The 18,971-nt window shown below is 45.1% G+C and overlaps 1 protein-coding gene across 3 annotated transcripts in view; it reads left to right on the top strand.

The window, feature by feature from the left end:
- Positions 1–785: 785 nt before the first annotated feature.
- ETV6 (ETS variant transcription factor 6) overlaps positions 786–18,971 on the top strand; it is a 127,026-nt gene continuing 108,840 nt past the window's right edge. For 2 of the 3 annotated variants that reach the window (XM_041398711.1, XM_041398710.1), the window contains exon 1: positions 786–953. In XM_041398711.1, the coding sequence (XP_041254645.1) occupies positions 921–953 (33 nt within the window). In that variant the 5' untranslated portion in view covers positions 786–920. Of the gene's footprint in view, positions 954–1,046; positions 1,400–18,971 lie in introns of those variants that run through there. The other variant, XM_041398712.1, reaches the window with a different exon arrangement.

Raw genomic sequence — 18,971 nt, 5'->3', positions numbered from 1 at the left:
GGGCTGTACTGTCCAGGAGCCAGACAGAAGCGGGCGCGGACACCATCGCGGATGGAAATGACACACAAGGCAGGGGTTTGTATCCACAAACACATCCCTGAAACCCCGGGCTCCGAACGCAGGGCCAGGCCGGGCTCTGAACACGGGTACCGGACCGGACGGGACCGGACCGGGCTGGGCCGGTGGCGCCTCCGCCGCCACCCCGTGCTCGCAGCAGCCGCGCTGAGCTGCCCGAGCGGCGGCGGAACAAAGCTCGCTGCACTGCCGGGGCCCGCCCGTCCCACTGCCCGCCCCGGGACCGCCGCTCGGCGCTTAAAGGGGCCGCGCGGTGGCAAGCGGCACCAGCCTGGCTACGGCGACAAGGCCCGGCCGCGCCCTTCCAGCCTGCCCCCAGCCCTGGCCGGCCTGCAGCGGTACCCAGCGCGCCGGCCAGAGCGACCCGCACGCCCGCTCCGCCCGCGGGCCGGAGGAGCTGGGCCGGCGGTGGCCGCTGCTGCCGGCGCGGCCCCTTTAAGGGGCGGTGCGGGTGCCGGGAACCCACGTCAGTTTCGGCCCCGAAACTCCGGATCAATGAGCGGCGGCGCGGGGCGGGGCTCAGCGCCCGGTCCGGCCCGGCCCCCGCTGCCGCCTTTCGGTTTCTCTCTTTTCCAGGAAGGAAAACACCGGCGGGCACCGGGGCCGCGCCCCCCCCGCCCCCCACTTCCCTTCCCGCGCACTCCCGCGCCCTCTCTCCCTCTTCCCGCCGCGCCACCCCGGCCGCGCCGCGCCCGCCCCCGGCCGCCACTTCCCCTTGAGGGGACGGGCCGGGTCGGGCCGCGCCGCCGCGCCGGGAGAGGAGCGGAAAGTGGGGAAAGCCCGAGAACTTCCCGTCTGCCCGCCCGCGCCTGCCCCGTCGGGCTCCGCCGAGTCCCTCCAGAGAGATGTCCGAGACTCCTGCTCAGTGTTGCATCAAGGTAAAGCCCCGTCCCTCTGTCCGCCCGGCCCCTGTCAGCGCGGGTCGCGCCCGCCGGCGCCTCGGGGCGGTGGGCTTCGCCGCGTTTCGGCCGGGGTTATTTTGGAGGAAATAACCGGTTTTCCCTCTTCTGTTTTTCACCCGGGCGGCCGAAGGGAGGCCGCGGGGGTCGGTGCCCCCGTTTGCGGGTGCTCCCCGCGCCGCTCCGGCCGCGGGCGGGGACGCGGTGCCGCGGGCTGACAGCGCCCTGCGCTGCCCGGGGACACGGCGGCGGGCCCGGCTCTGCTGGCGTGGCTCTCCACGGCACGGAGCTTTAAGGGGGCCCCGGAGCCCGGCCCGGCCTCCCGCGGGGTTGGCTGCCCGCCGTCCCCGCCAGCAACTTCGTAGAAAGTTTCCTGCCGTCGGGGAGATGCAGCCGCTCCTGCTTCCGCCTACAGTGGGTTGTGGGTCTGTCTTTCTTTCTGTCTTTCTTTCTGTCTTTCTGTCGTTATTGAATTTTAATATTTTTCCCCTTATTATCCGTATTACTGCTGTTTATTTTAGTGGTTACGATTCCTGGCATCGCTTGCCGGTGGCAGGTAGGAGAGCCAGGGCTGCCAGCCCGGCCCCGCTCCAGCAGGGGCTGGGGGATGTGTTTCCCCGTGCCTTGGCCTGCTGAAGAAGGGCTTACACCGGGAAGTTTATCGTTTAAAGTGGAGGCGGCATGGAGCTGAGACAATGGAAACAAAATTGAGTTTCCTTTTTTGTCCAGACCCTTCCTATCTAGCAGCCCACTGCTTTCCTCTCGCCTTCCCTCACTCCCCGGTTTTGCATTTTATTTGGGAATCGCTTTGTCTTGTTGCAAGCCAGGAATCTCCCTTCTGCTCCTGACTAACTGTGCCCGAGTAAGAAAGAGACCTTTATTGGTTGTTTCTCCCTGCCCGGAAGAAAGAGGTGACTTCCAGACTCTCTCTAAGGGGAAGAGCCTGGAATAAACACTTATCCAGCATGATGCTCTTTTGTTTGCTTGTCCCGTGTGTGTACGGGGGAGTCTTGCATTCTGTATGGTGGCAACACAGTTTGAAAACTTCTGGGTGTATTTTCTCTTGCTGAGTTAAATGCAATCAGGCATGTGTCCCGTGAAGTCTCGTGGCTTAGAGTCTAGTTTGACTTTTCGTAACACAGACAGGCAAACTGGATAACGGGGTATTGTATGTGTGTTACTGTATGGTGAAATGCTAATGCAGCAAAATGTGTTCTATTAACTCATTGGGTCCCTAAAGATATATAAAATGAGATGTAGCTGCTGTTTTTTTCTGGTAAACCCCATGGAAAGGTAGGATGTATTCTCTGGACCAAAGAACACAAATTTCATGAAAAAGTGGTGTCATATGAGCTGTGTTTCCTTGTTTTCGACATGTCATTTTGAAAATAGGAGGCTTACTTCTGCTCTTCCTGAAATCAACAACCTTCCTGTTGATTTCAGGAACTGTAAAATTGGTCCTTACCCAGTGTCACTAAGGTATGTTATAGAATGCTGTAAGTAATCAGTTTCCTAACTGGAAAGATACAAACTTCTCCTTCAGTCTTGAAATTATTAAATGCCACATTTTCATTACATTTCAGCAGTTACTGGAAAACTTGATTTTTTTTTTTTTTAGAAGTCACTGGTTCTAAACATTATGATTTGAACTTATTTTTTAATGTACCTTTTGTCTACATGTAGAAACTGCTGTTACTAACTTCTCTGTTACTGCCTATTTTAGTAGTTTCAAATTTTAAAATTAAAACTTTGCAGACAGAAATGTGAACTTCAAATGAAATCATTTCTTCACCAGTCTAACCATTCTGTGTAGCTTTCCCTTCAGCTTTTCTAATGATCATTGCTTTTTGGACGCTTTTTTAAACCAGCTGATAAAGGTGATTGCGTTCAGCAGCTGGATTTAAGAGGAGCTGTTTAAATGGTGGTTGATTATGTGAGTACAACTGATTAGTTTCTTCAGTATTCCAGTCTGGCTCATGGCGTGGAATGTGATAGTGAGGTAGGGGAAAAAGCTACACAGAGTACCCCAACTTTGCTGCCTTGTTCTGCAAAGTAGGCAAGGGTTGTGCTACATACATGGGTGTCACAAAGTCTCGCTAGGAGCCTGTGAGCGGGAAGCAGTGGTGCTGGTGGGTGTGTTTTCTTGTGCTTTTCTTGGTTTGTTGTTGGTGTTCTTTCTTCCCCTTCCTCCTCCAATCTGGGACAAGGGTGCAGGCAGTAAATGCCACAGCACCTGGGGTGATGAGCACAGAAAGCTTCAGTAGAGAAGGTGAAGGCTGGTGCTTTGTTTATGCCCGAGCTGCTCAGTGCGCAGTCTTCCTTATCTCATCGTGTTAGAGAAGTGCTTAATCAGATTTGGGAAAACTTTGAGGAGGTGAAGTTTTGGTTTGTATTTTATTACTGGTAATCAGTGTAAGCTTGCAGTAATATCTTGGATTGTGTTAAGTAGTTATCAGTATGCCTGTGTGATTATGTATTGATATGTGCTTGCTTTGCAGCAAGTATGTACTGGCTGACTCCTGGGAGATGAAAAATACCCTGCTGATAGCCAGACCTTGCCAGCACTTGGGTGTGTGCTTGCAAGGCTCATGGCAAGCAGACCCACTGTGCAGTTGTGGCAGGGAGGTTAAGCATGTGCTTAGGGTCTAAAGCTGTAGAGATAACTTACCCTGGGGTTTAGAAAGTAAAACCTTGGGGGGTGAGAGATGAGCATGAAGGTTGGGCCCTCAGTTTTTGCTGCAGCTTAGGGTGTCAGCGTACTCTCTGCATTGACTGGGAGGCTTTGGGGTTGTGGAGGACTCCAGTCTGAGAGGGCTTTTGAAGGCTTTTACCTCTGAGGTCAGCTGGGAAGGGGCATCTGGTGTGGTTGTGATAGTCAGACCCTTTTTTCATAGATGGAATATCTGTGTTGGTAGTAAACCTGTTCCTCTGATCCTGAGCCACAGTAGTTAGCTGATTATATTGCTGTAAATACTGCCACGATGTTGGCACTCATTACAGTATTGGCAAGTGATCCTTAAGGCCTCACCTCTCCTCCCACAGATGGGAGAATTGAGGCACCAGGGGAGTGTAAACATCTTGGCAATGACATACACGGGAGCAAGAGCTCAAAGGGAGACAGGACTAGCAGTTTAGGCACAGATTATGATTTTTGTGATTAATTAAGGTCTATGTGGTGATAAGTTCTGTTTAAAACCTCACCTGGAGCTTTCTGATTGTTAGGATCTCCTTAATTTTTTGCCTGAAATGAATATACCTTGAGAATATCACTATAATATCATACAGAGATTCAGAATACAGCAGGCAAGTGGAAGGCTCAATTTGTTTATTTTATTTTTTGTAAATATGACACTTTCAGTTGCTTAGCCTGACTTAACCATGTAACCATACAATTGTGCTGGCACAAGTGTGGAGTTGTGTGGGAACTAAAAATGGGGATATGGGGACAGATCAGCTGTTTCAGGTCTTGCAGACCAGGACCTCTCTGAGCCCAGGTCCCCTGTGTGCCCCTGGCTGATGCTTGAGCTGAGAGTGCTTTCTGTGGGCAGCACTGAAGGCACGGAGCCTCACTGCAAGTCAGGTTTCACAACTGGTTTCAGTGCAGATTTTATGTAGGTGCAAGCTTGGTGGATATAGGTGCTCTCTCTTGTGCTGAGCTCAGTGGGGTGGCTGCCGGAGTCCTTCAGCACAGGATCTTGTAGCTGAAGGACTTCTTAAAGTGCTCATTTTGGATTGGAGGATGTACTTTGTAATAGTTTTAAAAAAGGCAGAGGAAGGAAAAAGTTAAAGGGCAAGGAATCAGTGTAGTGTTTGAATTTTCAATCTTAATTTGCTTTAATTTGACTGACTTACTCTTGAATGGTGGGTTATGTCTCCTGATACCTCGTTCATGCTGTTTCTGCAAAGAGCCCTCTCTCACTGAAGGCTTCCCGTGCTGAGGGACTGTTCAGCTCCACATGGCCAGAATCCTGTTGCCCGCAGCCAAGGCTGAGTATCTGTCAGTGCAGAGCATGTTCCTTAGTGTTTACTTGTGTACTAGGAGGAGGATCCTCCTTCTGTTAGTGTCCGTGACAAAGCTGTCATTAAATTCAGTGGTGTAGGATTGAATGGTAGGAGACCAGTGTTTGGAAGTACATACTATTTAACACCTGATTAATCACTTAACTCCTTGGCACCAAGTAAATTGAATCCCTCTGAAGCAAAATTTTACTAGCACTGCCCCAATTAAACAGTGGTCATTAGCATTCACTGTGTCATTACAGGTGAAGTCAGTTTCCTGGGAGGCAACCCATTAAAAGAGCATCTTGAATCTGAAATGCCCCAATGAAACAGAGTCTACTTTAATGATAATTTATATGCATATTGCAGCGTGCATCCCAAAGTGCCTTTTGGAGGGAGGTGACTAAACGGTGCTGTGCTGATAGAAATGATGATAAGAGGGATGTGAAGTCTTGTACAGTGACACAGAAGCTATCTTTCTGCCTTTAGAAAAGTTATCTGAGTCCTTGAGTGCTTGTGTTCTGAGTTCTTCTGACAAAAGTTCTCCTAATAACCTGCTCACTGTAGGAAAGGGAGAGAGCTAAGGTAACTGGTGTTTTTGGCCAGTAATGTAGTTTTGACCTATGGTCCAAAAATTGGCTAACTTGTTTTTGGGTTCTTTTTGCATATGTTTTTTTTTTGGAGTATTCTGTAGTTCATTGCCTTCAGCTGGGCATCCCTAGAGTACCAACAGCTCAAAAGCCAATGGTTCCAAAAGTGATCACCTTGTCTTTTGCTTTCCCTGTGTGTGAAACAAGCATAAAATAATAAATGTACCTATGCAGGGCAGTAGCAGGGCTAAGTACTTGTGATGCAGCATGGAAACAAACTGTGTTTATTACAGAAATTAGGGACAATGATCTGATTTGTACCTGGCTTTTTAGTTCACACAGTGCTTTGGGGGCAGGGGTGTTGTGGTGGTTGTTTGGCTGTTGGCTTTTTTGGTGTGGGCCACCTACTTCTGCTGAGCAGTCGGAGCAAGGTCTTGCAGCTTCAGTGTGTCCTGATGTCTGGATCAGCCACACGTGGGCAGGGTGGTGTTCCTGTGCCCACAGCCTACATGGAAGGCCGCTTTGGAAGAGGCTGGCACGTGTTGCTGCCACAATCCTGTTCCTGGCCCAGAGGAGGAGCACCTGGGAGGGATGGCAGCCAGATGTGGCAGCCAGAGCGATCCCCACCACCTTCCCCTGACCACCGCCCTTCCCAGGGCTCCGTGAAGCTGGATGCAGAGCAGGCTGCACACACAGTTGTTCCAGGTGTTACTCTTTCCCTGGCAAGGGAGGACTCCCTGGTGGGGGACAGTGGATGGTGATGAACTGCTAGCATTGCCACAACAATTAAGTTTTAAGTTGCAGTATGTCCCTGTACCTCCCAAAGGAAGGAGGCTGCCTGGAACAGCCCATGGGTGGGATGTTCCTCCAGGCAGTTGTGAAGCAGCCAAACCAAACCCAGGGTATGTTCAGCCTGAGCAAAGAGACCAGACACCAAAGCTTCTGTGCTTTTAACAGTGGAGTTGTGGCTATTGATTCCTGCTAGTGTGGGTTATTTTTTAGGTCTACAACCCATGCCAAATTTAGACCATACTGGTTCTGATGTTGCTGAGTTGTCTTCAGGCGGTGTTTTGTTGAACACAGAGGAGAGCTACACTCTTCATCTACTTCTTTAGTAGCATGTGGGACTCAAGCCTAGATTATAGTAACTGCCTTTTTTTTTTTTTTTTTTCAAAAATGCCACTACTGGCAGGCAAATAAATTCAGAAAACTCCAGCCAAAGTTAAACCTGTTTTTGGAATGTCCTGGAGCACTGGTAAATAAAGGATTTTGAAAAGGGTTAAGATGGTATCATTTGCTGTAATGCTACAAAGCTCCAAAGTGAACTGGGTACAGCAGTTAAGGAAAGCTATAAATGATTCTTCATCTAAATGAATTTCCAAAGGTTATTCCTTGTTAAGCCACATATGCAGTGTCTTTACTTCCGTATTGTTCCTGTATAGTTTGCAAAGACTGTCTTGATTAAGACAGTCTGGAGAGAAAAAGGTTATGGAGATTCTCACTGCAGTGTATGTTGGTGTTCTATGGAATGTATGCACACAGAAATATATAGCATTGTAAATAATTTTAAAGATGTGTATATTTCCAAGATTAGCATTGGGTGTAACTGCAAGAGATATGTTAATACATCTCCAAAAAAGTACTTTGGATGTGGCAGCTGGATTTCACATATTTAACTATTAACAGCTGCCCAGTATTAAATCCAGAGTTTGGATGTTTATTTTTAAACTAAAATTAAATATGATTATGGATAGGGACAGTGAATGATTTCTTGGGGCTTTTTGTTTGTGTGTTTGCTTTTGTTGCAGATTTTTTCGGGCTTTTTGTAGCCAGCTCAAGAAATTGTAAATTATTTGTTTTAGGAGTTTATTCTGGAGAAAACCAACTGGCAGCCACTAAGGACTATCCTTAAAACTGATGAAATGAAGCAGAGAGACAGGTTCTTTATATGGTTTAAATTTCCACTGAATGTAGCTGAAGTGATTTTTCTTTTCATTATGTCTTCAGTGGGATCCTCCAAAATATCTCTTAACAGAACTAGGAATGTTTTCTACATGGTCTGGGATTCTGTGGAAATCTATGAACTTGGAGCTCTGCTAGGTAAATAAAATGTCTAATAACAGTGTCAGAGATAGCAGTACTAAAATTCGGAGATTGATTTATCCAGATAATAGGGCCACAACAAGGCATTCTGTAGCTGCAAACCACGTTTCCCATTTATCTTCCTCCTTTTTTTCTTGCAAAGGATTCCACATAAAGGTAGTTTCTATCATTGGTGGAGCTCCATGCTCTTGGAGGTCAAATGCAGTGATCCCAGCATTTACAGCAATACTGGAGAGCCCTTTCCTGACCTTCTGTAAGGTCTGTATTGTGATTTCACCTCTCTATGACAGAACTAATAGTTTTTTTTTTCCTGGTGGATTAGGACTGGAGGTGTTTTACCATGTTCCCTCTTGAATGGCTTGTTCTCATCTTCCTACCGCCTTGTGCTTTTAAAACACAGGCAAAGCCAAGCATTTTCTGACCTGGCCAAAGCTGAGCTTTGGTAGAGTGTGAGGAACTTCAGATTCTGGGCTGAGGCTTTTGGTTCCACTTGTCACTGGAGGCTACTGAAAAAAACATTCCTCCGTAGATGGATCTTCCCTGCCACATCTCTGAGAAGCTGCTTGGATGTTTGCAGTGGGCACCACTGTAAAAGACTGGCTGCAACTTAAAGCCTGCAGAGCAAAGGAGATGGTGCTGGTAGGCCATTGTCACCAGCATGCCCTTCTCCTGTAGTGGCTCTGGTCCCAGCAGTGTCACTCCAGCTCCATGGGGACAGCTCCCTGCAGTTCAGAGCACCACTGCTGGGTTGGGCAGCCTGGTGCAGACACGTGTAGGTGTTGGATGTCCAACTGGCATGGATGCCCATGCCATGCTGGATGCACACCTGAGTGGCAGGCCCACTATCTCCCTGGAGGTGAGGAAATGAAGGGCTGGGCTGCTTTCACAGAGGGATGAGGATGCACTCAGTGCTGCCAGGGGTTCCAGGAAGGGCACCAAGTTGCAGGAACAGGAATGTTGATGGGTATGAATTCGCTTCTCAGTTGGCAGACTGAGTGGTTGTGTCTCTGTCTTGTGACTTGAGCAAATGTGCTCTCTGGAAGAGGAGCTGGGGAAGACTGTGGGAGCAGCTTCCAGGAGAAGGTTATGGGATGTAAAATGCTTCATGGCTTGTGGCTTGAGATACGTATCACCCATTGCACTGGGCTCAAATACACTGGAGATCGTGTCCTAGCAAACTACCTCACAGCCGCTGAGTCATCAGAGCCATCCATGACTGACCATGTGCTGGCTTCTATTACCTCCCAATGGGGACAAATTACAACCTCAAAGTTAGAAGAGAGTGAATTAATAGTGTATGCAGAGCCAATTAGCACAGCCAAGTGAACCGTGTTGACAGACAGTGGCTGCAGGCTTGCAGAAGTGGGCAGAAAGTGCAGGGATAGGGGTTTTTTTTCTTGGTAGTTTTGAGTGGGGCACTTTCAAAACTTTTATGCTTAATAGAAACAGCGAGGTCTCTTTGAGATGTTCAGTACTGTTTGCTGACAGACCTCCCAGAACTGGTCTGGCACCTGGGATTGTATTTTAGGAAATAGTTTGGTTAGTGAATGAAAGAGAAAACTGAGCTCAGTTTTTGATTTGGGGTGAAATAGAAATAGGCAAATAAAATCATAGTGGGAGAGCAACAGGGAGTAAAATAGAAATTATCTGTATATTGCAGTTTGAATCTGTTCTGTTTATCAGTTCTGATTACAGTGTGCCTTTCTGACTGCTGAAAAATATACAGAAATGTGCAGTGGAGTTGCCTGGGAAAGCTTCTGTAGGAAGACAGGCTGCAGTGCCTAGGACTTTTTGGCTTGGAAAGGACACTGCTGAGGGAGATATAATAGAAAATTGTAAAATTGCACAGCAGTGTAGTAAGGAGAGCAACTCCTGATAGATCATGGTTAAGAGCAGGCAATGACCTTACCAGGAAGATTAAAACAAGTACTTCTTCCATCTGTGGAGCTTTGGAGCTCACTGCTGCAGGGTGGTGTGGAGCTAAAAGTGCAAATAGATTTTAAAAAAAGAGGGTAGATGAACATGAGGAAGATACTAAGACTAACAGCTTGCGTGTGTGGGGGAACCTCTCTATTTACCCTGGGGAAAGTTAGTTTTTTCTGTGTGCTAAGCCTTTCCCAAAACAGACTTCTTTTGGGGATAAGATCATAGGTTTGCTCTGATGCTGTGTAGGCTTCCATATAAAATTTTGTACTCTGGAAGGATGGTCTTAAGTATGCTTCTCCTTCAGACTTTTTTCTAAGTCTCAGCCCCAGCAGTCTTGATTTCTAGAAGTCTAGTCAGTTGTTAGGAGAAGAGAGCTAAAGAAGAGTTGGTGTCTGTGACTCAGACACTTGTGAAGTCAAGGTTGCTTGGACTAGCAAGAGATTGGCTTTACTTCTGTATTTACCCAGATTCAAATGTCAGAAGGGAAAACTTTGAGGGAATACACAAAATTGGAATTACAGGTCAGGATTTGAAAAAGTTTTCTAGTTTTGGGGAAGAGACAATTGATTGCTTCTAAGAGCCAAATGTGTGTTACCCATGCTTTTCCAGAGGTCTCCCAATTACCATTATCACCCATGTGAAATGTGTTGCTGAAGCATTAACTCCTTTTCACGCGCGTGACAAATGGGGTCCCAACTGGAGCTTGTAGCAGTGGGCATCAGAGTTGCTGCTTTCACTGCCTGGCCAAATGTTGCAAACATTCACTCAGCTGTGTCACTTGCTAAGGAATGCAGTCATTTGTACAGACTTTGCATCATGCTTTGACTGTTTGGTTTTGGTGGTTTTTTATTTGTTTTTAAATGGCAAACAGAAGAATGGCTGTACAAAATCAATTCTGGTATTATTTTGCATGTGTAGTTTTTAGGTATTTTCCTAAAGAGAGAGTGATTCACAGTGCTGGATGGCCATTAAAATGTATTGATGTGCAGCTAAAAATGGCTTTTAACCTAAATTTAGTTTTCCTCTCTGCTAATCTATACAATGTCCACAAATATCTATTTAAGTAATTGGATAGTCTCATAAAGATTTAGTTAGGTTTTTATTTGGCAAATAACAAATTACTTTATTTGCTGAATGATTTTTTATTTTTTTTTTGGTAATAATTTTGCATGTTGTTATGATTGGCTTTGCAGTGAAATGTAATTGCAAGTGCAGTGTCCAGCATCTAAACCTGAGCATTAAAACTAGTTCTTAAGAAGAAAGAAAGATTTAAAATTGTGCATGAAATGGAAGTATCTAGTACATTTTCAGGTAATATTATGTAATAAATAACAAGCTTTTTTCTTAAGCACATGAATTTTCATTTTTTAAATTGTACTGATTGTTTTCTGCTGTGTTGATTTAGTATTAGTAGGTTTTGTACCCTCACCTTGAATTTTTGTTGACTGGAGGAAGGAAACAAGCTTTCTCTTTCTGCAGCCCTAAAGCATTTCCCAGCTTTGGGTGATCTAGTCATTGTAATGAACTTATTGACTGAAGTGAAAGAAGAAAATCTTCTCTCCATATCTGTTACCAGAAGCTGGCTTTGCTCTTTGACAGGCTCAGGCTCTAGAGGTAGGATAATGGGTCCCACTCATTTGAATGTGCTTTGGCATTAAGTGTTGTGCTTGGGATTTATCTTTAAAATTATTTTCTGCTATTGCTGTTTTACCTGGATATCAATACGCTCTAGTTTCATGTTTCTTAGTTTGTATTAAATGTGAAAAAAACCCCAAACCCCTTAAAATTTCCATTTTTAAAAGAAGTGGCCTGGAAAAATTGTACATGTTGAGACATAATGAATGCAGTGCTAGTCAGAATCTGCATGTTACCCTCTGTACTGTGTTTTCATTTCATGCTTTAGTGGTTAGATCCATCTTCTTCAGCCACAGAGTGCTGCAGCAATGGAAATCAGCTGATGTAAGAGATATTCCTCCAGTTTGGAATCAAGGTTTGTCTTAGCAGGCAAGAAGGGGAGCCATGGTAGCTGCAGAACAGGCTGGTGGTACCAAATTACCCAAACTCCTTATGGCACTCGTGTTCTTGGAAACAAAAGGCTCAGAAGAAACAGGTTTTAGCTCATGTCCTGTAGGAGTGGTGTGATACCCAGATGCCTCCATCAGCTCCATGTTTTAGTGTTGTCACTATGTACTCCCTGTGAGGGAGGGAGCCAGGATTGCTCTGCTTCACAGATGGGGAGCAATGTGGCTTCACGGAGTCCCTTGGTGCCCAAGGGTGGGCTGCAGCACAATGACCCTGTGCTTCACCTGAGGACACCTGTGTGTCCTCAGGCCCTTTGCCTGCAGCCTGCCGGGTTCCCCCCTCCCTGCTGGCTGGGCAGGTGATGTGTGCTCCTCCATCACTCCTGCTTGGGGTGAGAACCTCACAGTCCTGCTGCATGTCCCTAGGAGGTGAAGGCTGATGTCACCATCACTTCAACAAGTCAAGTTATAAGGTGAACCTAAACACTGATGAAAGAGAGGTCTGTTTTCCTTCAGTCTAGACTGGGGTTTCATAATTCCCTGTCTGTTTCCCATCACTGGTCCACAGAGCACCCTGTCATATGAGAAATACTTGTTCAGCTCTGTAGGCCTCAGCCTCCTTTTTGCTGAAGAAGTCTTTCCCCAGGTAACAGCTGAGATTCTGTCATTTTCTTAGCCTCAATGAAAAGATGAGCATAGGTAGACCCAGGTTGTTGGCAGATGGTTGGCACAGCAGTGAGGAAGGTGTGAAAGCCTTGCAGACATGGAGGTAGCTCCTTCCATGATTTGTCTACAAAGGATACTGAATGCTGGCCTGGAGTGAGCTTTAGAGCATATTTACATTTAAACATTACAATGAGTCTATGCATATTTGAATCTCCATCTTCCAAAGAGGAAAAAGCCAGCAAGCACCAAAATAAATTAAGGGATTTAATTGCTAGAGTTAGCTAGAGTGATAGCTTTTGGGGATGGAGAAGGTCCTATTTTTGGGTTGCTCTGTATATAACACCTGAGAAACAGAGCCACTTTTCACTAACTGGTCCTCAAAATACTTTTTATCAAATTACTTGCTAAAAAAAAAAAAAAAGTGGTTTAGTTGGTGTCTATGCTTCTGGAAATGAATACATATACTTGAAAAATAGACATTTTTGTTCAGAATTTGTCCCTGTGGATTTTCTGAGAAAACTTACCGTAGTCTTCAAAGCTCCAACACACTGCTCACCTGCATGTTTTTGTAGCCACGTATTGATGGTAAGAGCCCAGGTGGGCTGTCCTGCACTTCAGGGCTGGAGCTTCTGTCTTGATTTCCAGTGAAGTCCCCAGGCTATGCTGCTCTCAGCCCACCCACCCTCACAGCCAGACACACCGAAATTTAAAGGTATTCTGTGGCACTGCTGCGGGGTGAAGCATGGGGAGGCTTTCCACACGTGTGTAAATAGGGAGCTGTTTGAACCAAACAAAGATCTGGTATCTGTGTTCCTGTGCACCTACTCCAAGCTGTGGGGTAGGAGGTAGTTGTAGGAAGGAAAACAAGAACCACAGAAGCAGGGTTGGCTTGAAACTGAAGACGTTAGAAGTGAGGATGAAGAGTTTGCTACGATGAACAGCAAGGCCTATTGCAGACTCCTGTGGGAATCATAAAAAAGTCATAAAAATCATTTGCTTTAGTCATGAGAGGCAGAGGCAGGGAGAAGCTGAATTGGAAGGGGTTATTTTTCATTGTATGGGAGGATCAGATGGAAGCACCTGGCAGTTTAGAAGAGTGGGAAGATTGTTTTTATACAACATGCAGTGAGGTTCCAAAACTTGCTGCCAGCAGGTGTAACGTAGGGCCAAGCAGGCAATTGTTTTCAGAAGACAGTTCCTACTACACAGATTTATCCAGGACCATTCACTGCAAAGAGAACAGCTGTGGTCCTTGGCTCAGAAACCCCTAACCTGTGGATTTCTGTGGGTGTGTGCAATGGATAGTTTATTCCTTGTGCTCTTACCCTGAGCATTTCCTGCTGGGTGTTGCTGGAAATGTGGTATTAGCTTAGACAGACCTTTGAGCTGACCAGGACTACTGTGTTTTTCCATTTTAATTTAGGACTTTCATATTTGGTGCTTGACTCTGTACAGATGCCTCTGACAAGTGGAAAAATAACAGGAAAACCTCTCATGTGAATCAGACCTTCTGCTCTGTTTCTTGATCTTGTTGTGATATTTCCTTAGCAGAGGTAACCTGACCATCTGAAATTCATGAGAGGAATGTTCTTCAGACTATGAAATGAATTTTGTTTGGGAAAATTCCTGGGGATTTTCCTATCCTTGACACTCCTCTTGGGCTGTGATGCTATTTATTGGCATAAAGTGCCTTGACCTATTTTATTTCTCGAGGTTTTTCTCAAGATTTGGCTGACAGGGGGTGGAAAAAATAATTAGATTGTTAGATAATTCAAATGCTGTGTGCTGTGTCAGGCACACCTCTTCTTATGTCTGATAAGTGAACACAGTTCCTTACAAGGAACTTTCTTTAGATGGCACAAACATGTAACCACATGACTGTGGCTGTTGAACAGGTGTTATACAATACAGGGACAATTCCAGCCCTTCCATTAATTTATTCAACTGGCATGCTTGAATCAAACCTGCATGGAGTGACTATCTTGATTTGATAGTTCAATCTTTTTGCCTTTCAGTCCTTGACTCTTCTTTTCAAGTTCCTGAAAGCTGGGAAAATTGAGAAGGAAGTGTTGTTCACTGAGTGTCTGGACTTCATTTTTCTACACATAACTGTTAAAAAATTAACAAGCCAGCAGACAAGACCTTCTCGTGGGACTGTGTACATCAAATGTCTTCCTTCAGTGCAAGTTAAGCTGTTTCTCAAATGGTGCTTGTCCCGTGCTAGTGCAGTTAGTGGGCAGTTAGAACTAGTGAAGAGAGCTGGCTAAAAAGGAAAAAGCTCAACCTGCAGATGCTTGTGTGTCCTTTACAAAGACCCCCATCTGGAATGGTGTCCTACAGCAGGCAGAGCTACTCACTATGACAGCCTACTCTCACACGGTGCATCATTGCCTGGCTTTAGGTAGGACTGAGGTTGTGATGCTTGTGAAGCACAACTTGCTCTCCTCTAGTTCTCCTGAGGTCCTGTCCCACTGCAGCAGCCTGGAGTCACCTCTGGAGACCTTTGCTGCTCCCAGGTGCTGGCTACAGAGCCTCCTCAATGTCTAAAGATGTTACACCTGCTACCAACACATTAAAACAGAAACAGAAAGTCCCAAAATATGCTAATAGCTGAAGAAACTATGTTTTTCTAGTGTTAAACACAAGGAAGTTAATTTTATCATTACATACAAAAGCAAATGGAAGTATGTCCGTGTATCCCATTCAAAGTCTGGACATGCATTTTCCTAACCCACTGTGCAAGCACAACAGTAGCATGACCAAAGGCTGTGTTATTTGCCAGGTTTCATAGATAAATCTTTCATTTCTAACTCACTGATGTCCTAGCTCTTTGCACCCAACTACTTAGCTCCTGAATTTCCCACTCAGGCTTTGGGCATTGTTGTGGTGAATGGAGCTGGAGTGCTATCACTGGACAGATGAGCAGTTAATGGTGCTCTCTTTAATGCAGAACTCACTTTAGGCTGACGAAGCAGGGCTAAATTTTACCATACCTGCCTTTTCTAGTGCTCAGCCCACCCCTTTCTCAGCACTACAAATAGATACAAATATATAGTTCTGCACAATCATGCTGAATTTTTCTTCAGGTTTGTACCTCAAGTTTTACCTCACCCTTCATACATGTGAAGCCACAGTCCTTAAAAGTGGTGGTGTTGAGGATACTGGGAAAACACCACCCTGGGAGGCTGAAGTGTTTGTTCTTCAAGTCACTTGAAATGGGAGCTAAATGATAAGCCTTGTTTTAGAAAGCAGAAGTATTCTATCTGATCTTGTCCTTCCAGTGGGAAAAAAAAAAAGGTGAGGGTTTGATAATTTATATGGCAATATGGTTGTAAACTTGGACTGATTTAGACTGTTAATGGAAAGTACTTTGACTTTTTAACTGTGTGTCAGATGAAAGGGTAATCTTAGGCTGTCTGATTTCCCATTGCTGCTGGGTTGCACAGCATCTGCCTAAAATGAAAAGGCAGTGTGCAGATACCAGTGTGCAAATGTAGCAGGCTCACATGGCCAGGTCCATTTGCCTGCCTTCCCTCTATTTCTCAGTCTCAGGTCTCACTAGTGTTCATTGTTAATTATTCTGGTTGTGGACTTAAGAAACCCTGAACCCAAGCATTTTTCCAGGCACAAGTCATTTGTGCTGGGATGTTTGTTTTACTAGTGACTGTCTTTCTCTTGTTTTTCCTCTTACTCATAAGAGGTGAGGATCTTTGACGATGATGAAAAGAGTCCTACTCAAAATATGGTGAGGCATGTGAAAGCTGTAACTTTAGCAGGGGTTCTGGGTCTTTGTTCTAGGTTGACTCTGCCAATTCCTGAATTATACAGCATGGCTGTACAGCACTGTCACACCATCCTTGCCTGCCCCAACAGTGTCTCTGAAGAAGTATTTGCTCAGCTTCGAGTTGATCACTTCTCCACAAGTTTTTAACCATTCCTTAAAGGCACTACAAAAGTGCACCACTGTCATTTCACTGAGGATAAAGTTTGGTGAAGCTTTTAAGGTAACACCCTGAAAGTTCTCGTGGTAGCACCCTGAAAGTTCTCGTTCCATCCTTCCCCTTTCTTCTCCCGTGGACTGGCACGGATGTTGTGGTGGATATGTGCATGACAGGGCAGCAGGTCTGGGTGAAAATGGACAGCTTGTGCTAATGCAAGGCACAGCCTGGTGAGAACAAGCAGCTGGGAACATGGGGAGGGCAGGGCATGGTTTTTTTGGTGGTGGTGCCAACAGATCTGTGATTAAAAGCATTGATGAAACTCTGAATAAACCTTTGGCTAGATCTGTGTTACATGACATCAGAACCAAAGCTTTTAAGGATTCACACCTACTTTCTTTACAAAAACTTTCCCTTCAGGCTAAATAGATTAATTATAGGAGAAGGTTCAAGAAAACTTGATGGTTCTTTTGCTGAGACACCATCTCTGCTTTTTTAAAAGAAATACACGGGGCATCTGAAGCAGCATGGTTTGCTGTTGTGGTGTGAAGGGTAGAGCTGTTGCCTGGAGGTCTGAATGAGCCTTGTGGTATCAGTGTGAGGCTCTGCCACTGTCACCTGCAGCCTCCCAATCATATTGTGGCTTGCTCTGTGTTTGAGCACACCATGGCTGAGCTGTTTCAGTTTAATTGCTTTAATATAAGAGGCACTTGCACGTACTTAGTTTTCTAAGGTAGGCTGAGAACACTGAAAGCCAAACCTCCCTGCGTTCTTTGCAGATTTGTCTGTTCTGTACCACTGGTGCTGACAGTCTGGACCTGTTTAACCATGCAGCAAAGCGTGAAGCCTCTCAGGGTCAGGGAAGGAAGCTTGTCCCAGGTGCCTAATCTAGAGGGCATTTCAGAGTTTCAATTACCTCTTGATATGATGTCCTCAAGACATGCAAACATGGCAATGATAGGTTCAGTCCTTGAGCCGTGCTTACCACAGCTTTCCTGGAAACTTGGTGTATATGCCCAGTTTGGCATGCAAGGTATCTGTGACAGCCTTTGGATAGAAAACTAGGCCAGCTCACAGATCTTATTTTACATTTCTTGTATCTTCTGTGCTGGCCTTGCATCGTGGTTATAAAATATACCAGCCTGGTGCATCTACTCATTATCCTGGACAGGGAGGGTAGGCTCAGATTAAGGTTACTCTATGGAGGTACAGGAAGTTTTAGTCCAGCCCCTGCTCTGTCACTGTATTGTTTGTGATCTTGAAGTCATTTAATGTGATTGCCACTTCACAAAGTGTTAACACCTAGCAAAATGAAGTCAGATGAGTGGTAGAAACTGTTTGTGCTTCTGTTATACAGATAATTAATAAGATCTTGCCTTAATCTCCTGCTGGAAGATTAATGCTGCAGAATTATTGGTAGTAGGACTCAGGGTTTAATAGCACTGGGGTATGATTTTGGATTGTTCACCCCTTCTTTTTTTCGTCCCCCCTAATAAAACTTTTGTTGTGAACTCTTACCTGAAAAACTCTGTAGATACCCCTGTGCTGCTGTGCTGGTTAATCCACAAAAGAAGGCTTGAATCATGGCTAGGATAATGAACTTACAATTTGATGAAAATCAAGATTGAAATCTGCTCAGTACAGGACTGACTAAGTTACCAATTCGGTATTACACCAAGGTTTTGATTTGTGTAGGTTTTAATGAAATAGTTTCTTCCAGCTGATAGCAGTTTAGATGATGTTGTGGTAAAGACTTGAGAAGTTCTCCTCCCTTCGAAGTTACTTGAAAAGCTAAAGAAGATCCTGCAGCTAAAGGAGAAATGATGTCATTCTTCATGGCACAGAGATTGTAAGGCAATCATGTTTTATTTGACCTGATCTCTAGCCTTCACTGCATTCAAGAGGATTTGGCTGAAGCCTGTAGTGATAACTGAGCAAGGGATGACTGATAAAGAGAAACTCCTTATTAGTCAGTGGCACTGGCCATAAAGAAAGCTAGGACAAGAGACAGATGTTGTCACACAGGTAACATCAGTAGTTCTAATTCATTTTCTGAAAGCTCACATGTGAGAAAAAATAAGTCTTTGAGAAAACAAACCCTTAGAAATTGTGTAGATTCCTAGGGATTTATTAACAGCAAAGTCCACTTGTCTAATTACTATTGCTTTTATTTTGCGGTATTCTCAAAAATAGCAGAATGATTCAGCATTTTGGAACTCAAATAATAAATTTTTTTTTCCTGACTCAGCTGGAAGAAGGTGACTGAAAGAACACGTTTCCCTCCAAATACAGACAGACAATGTGTTGTCTAATAATGATAATTTCTGAACAGCAGATCATCAGAGCAGCAGCAGAAATAGGAATTGGTGGTACTTTTTTCTTTTTTTTTTTTTTTTTTTTTCCTCCTGAGCCTCTGCACTGCCTGCAAAGTTGAAAAACTTAAATAATCTCATGTATTGAGGGAAGGTTTGTATCCCTCCCTCCCAGTAAAATACATTCAGAAGGTCTCTGGCAAATGAGAAATTGGTGCAGGATCTACCTCATCATTTTGGTTGACTTCTGTAGAAGACATCTGGGTTCTATTCATCTGGCTATTATTTCATTATCATCTCCTTGTGCATACTTTAACCACTGGAAGAAATCTCCAGTTGTTAAATCCCTTTCAGGTTTGTTTAAATGATTTTCTGTCTTGGTTTTGTGTCTTGTCCCATCTCAGAGGTGTGCTTTCCTCCTTGTTCTACTACTCCTTGCTGA

The sequence above is a fragment of the Onychostruthus taczanowskii genome, unplaced genomic scaffold (assembly GCF_017590055.1).
Source record: "Onychostruthus taczanowskii isolate IOZ18803 unplaced genomic scaffold, ASM1759005v1 scaffold15, whole genome shotgun sequence".
Taxonomy (NCBI): Eukaryota; Metazoa; Chordata; class Aves; order Passeriformes; family Passeridae; genus Onychostruthus; species Onychostruthus taczanowskii.
Note: the sequence above shows the minus strand (reverse complement) of the source record. Positions and strands in the feature narration are given on the sequence as shown.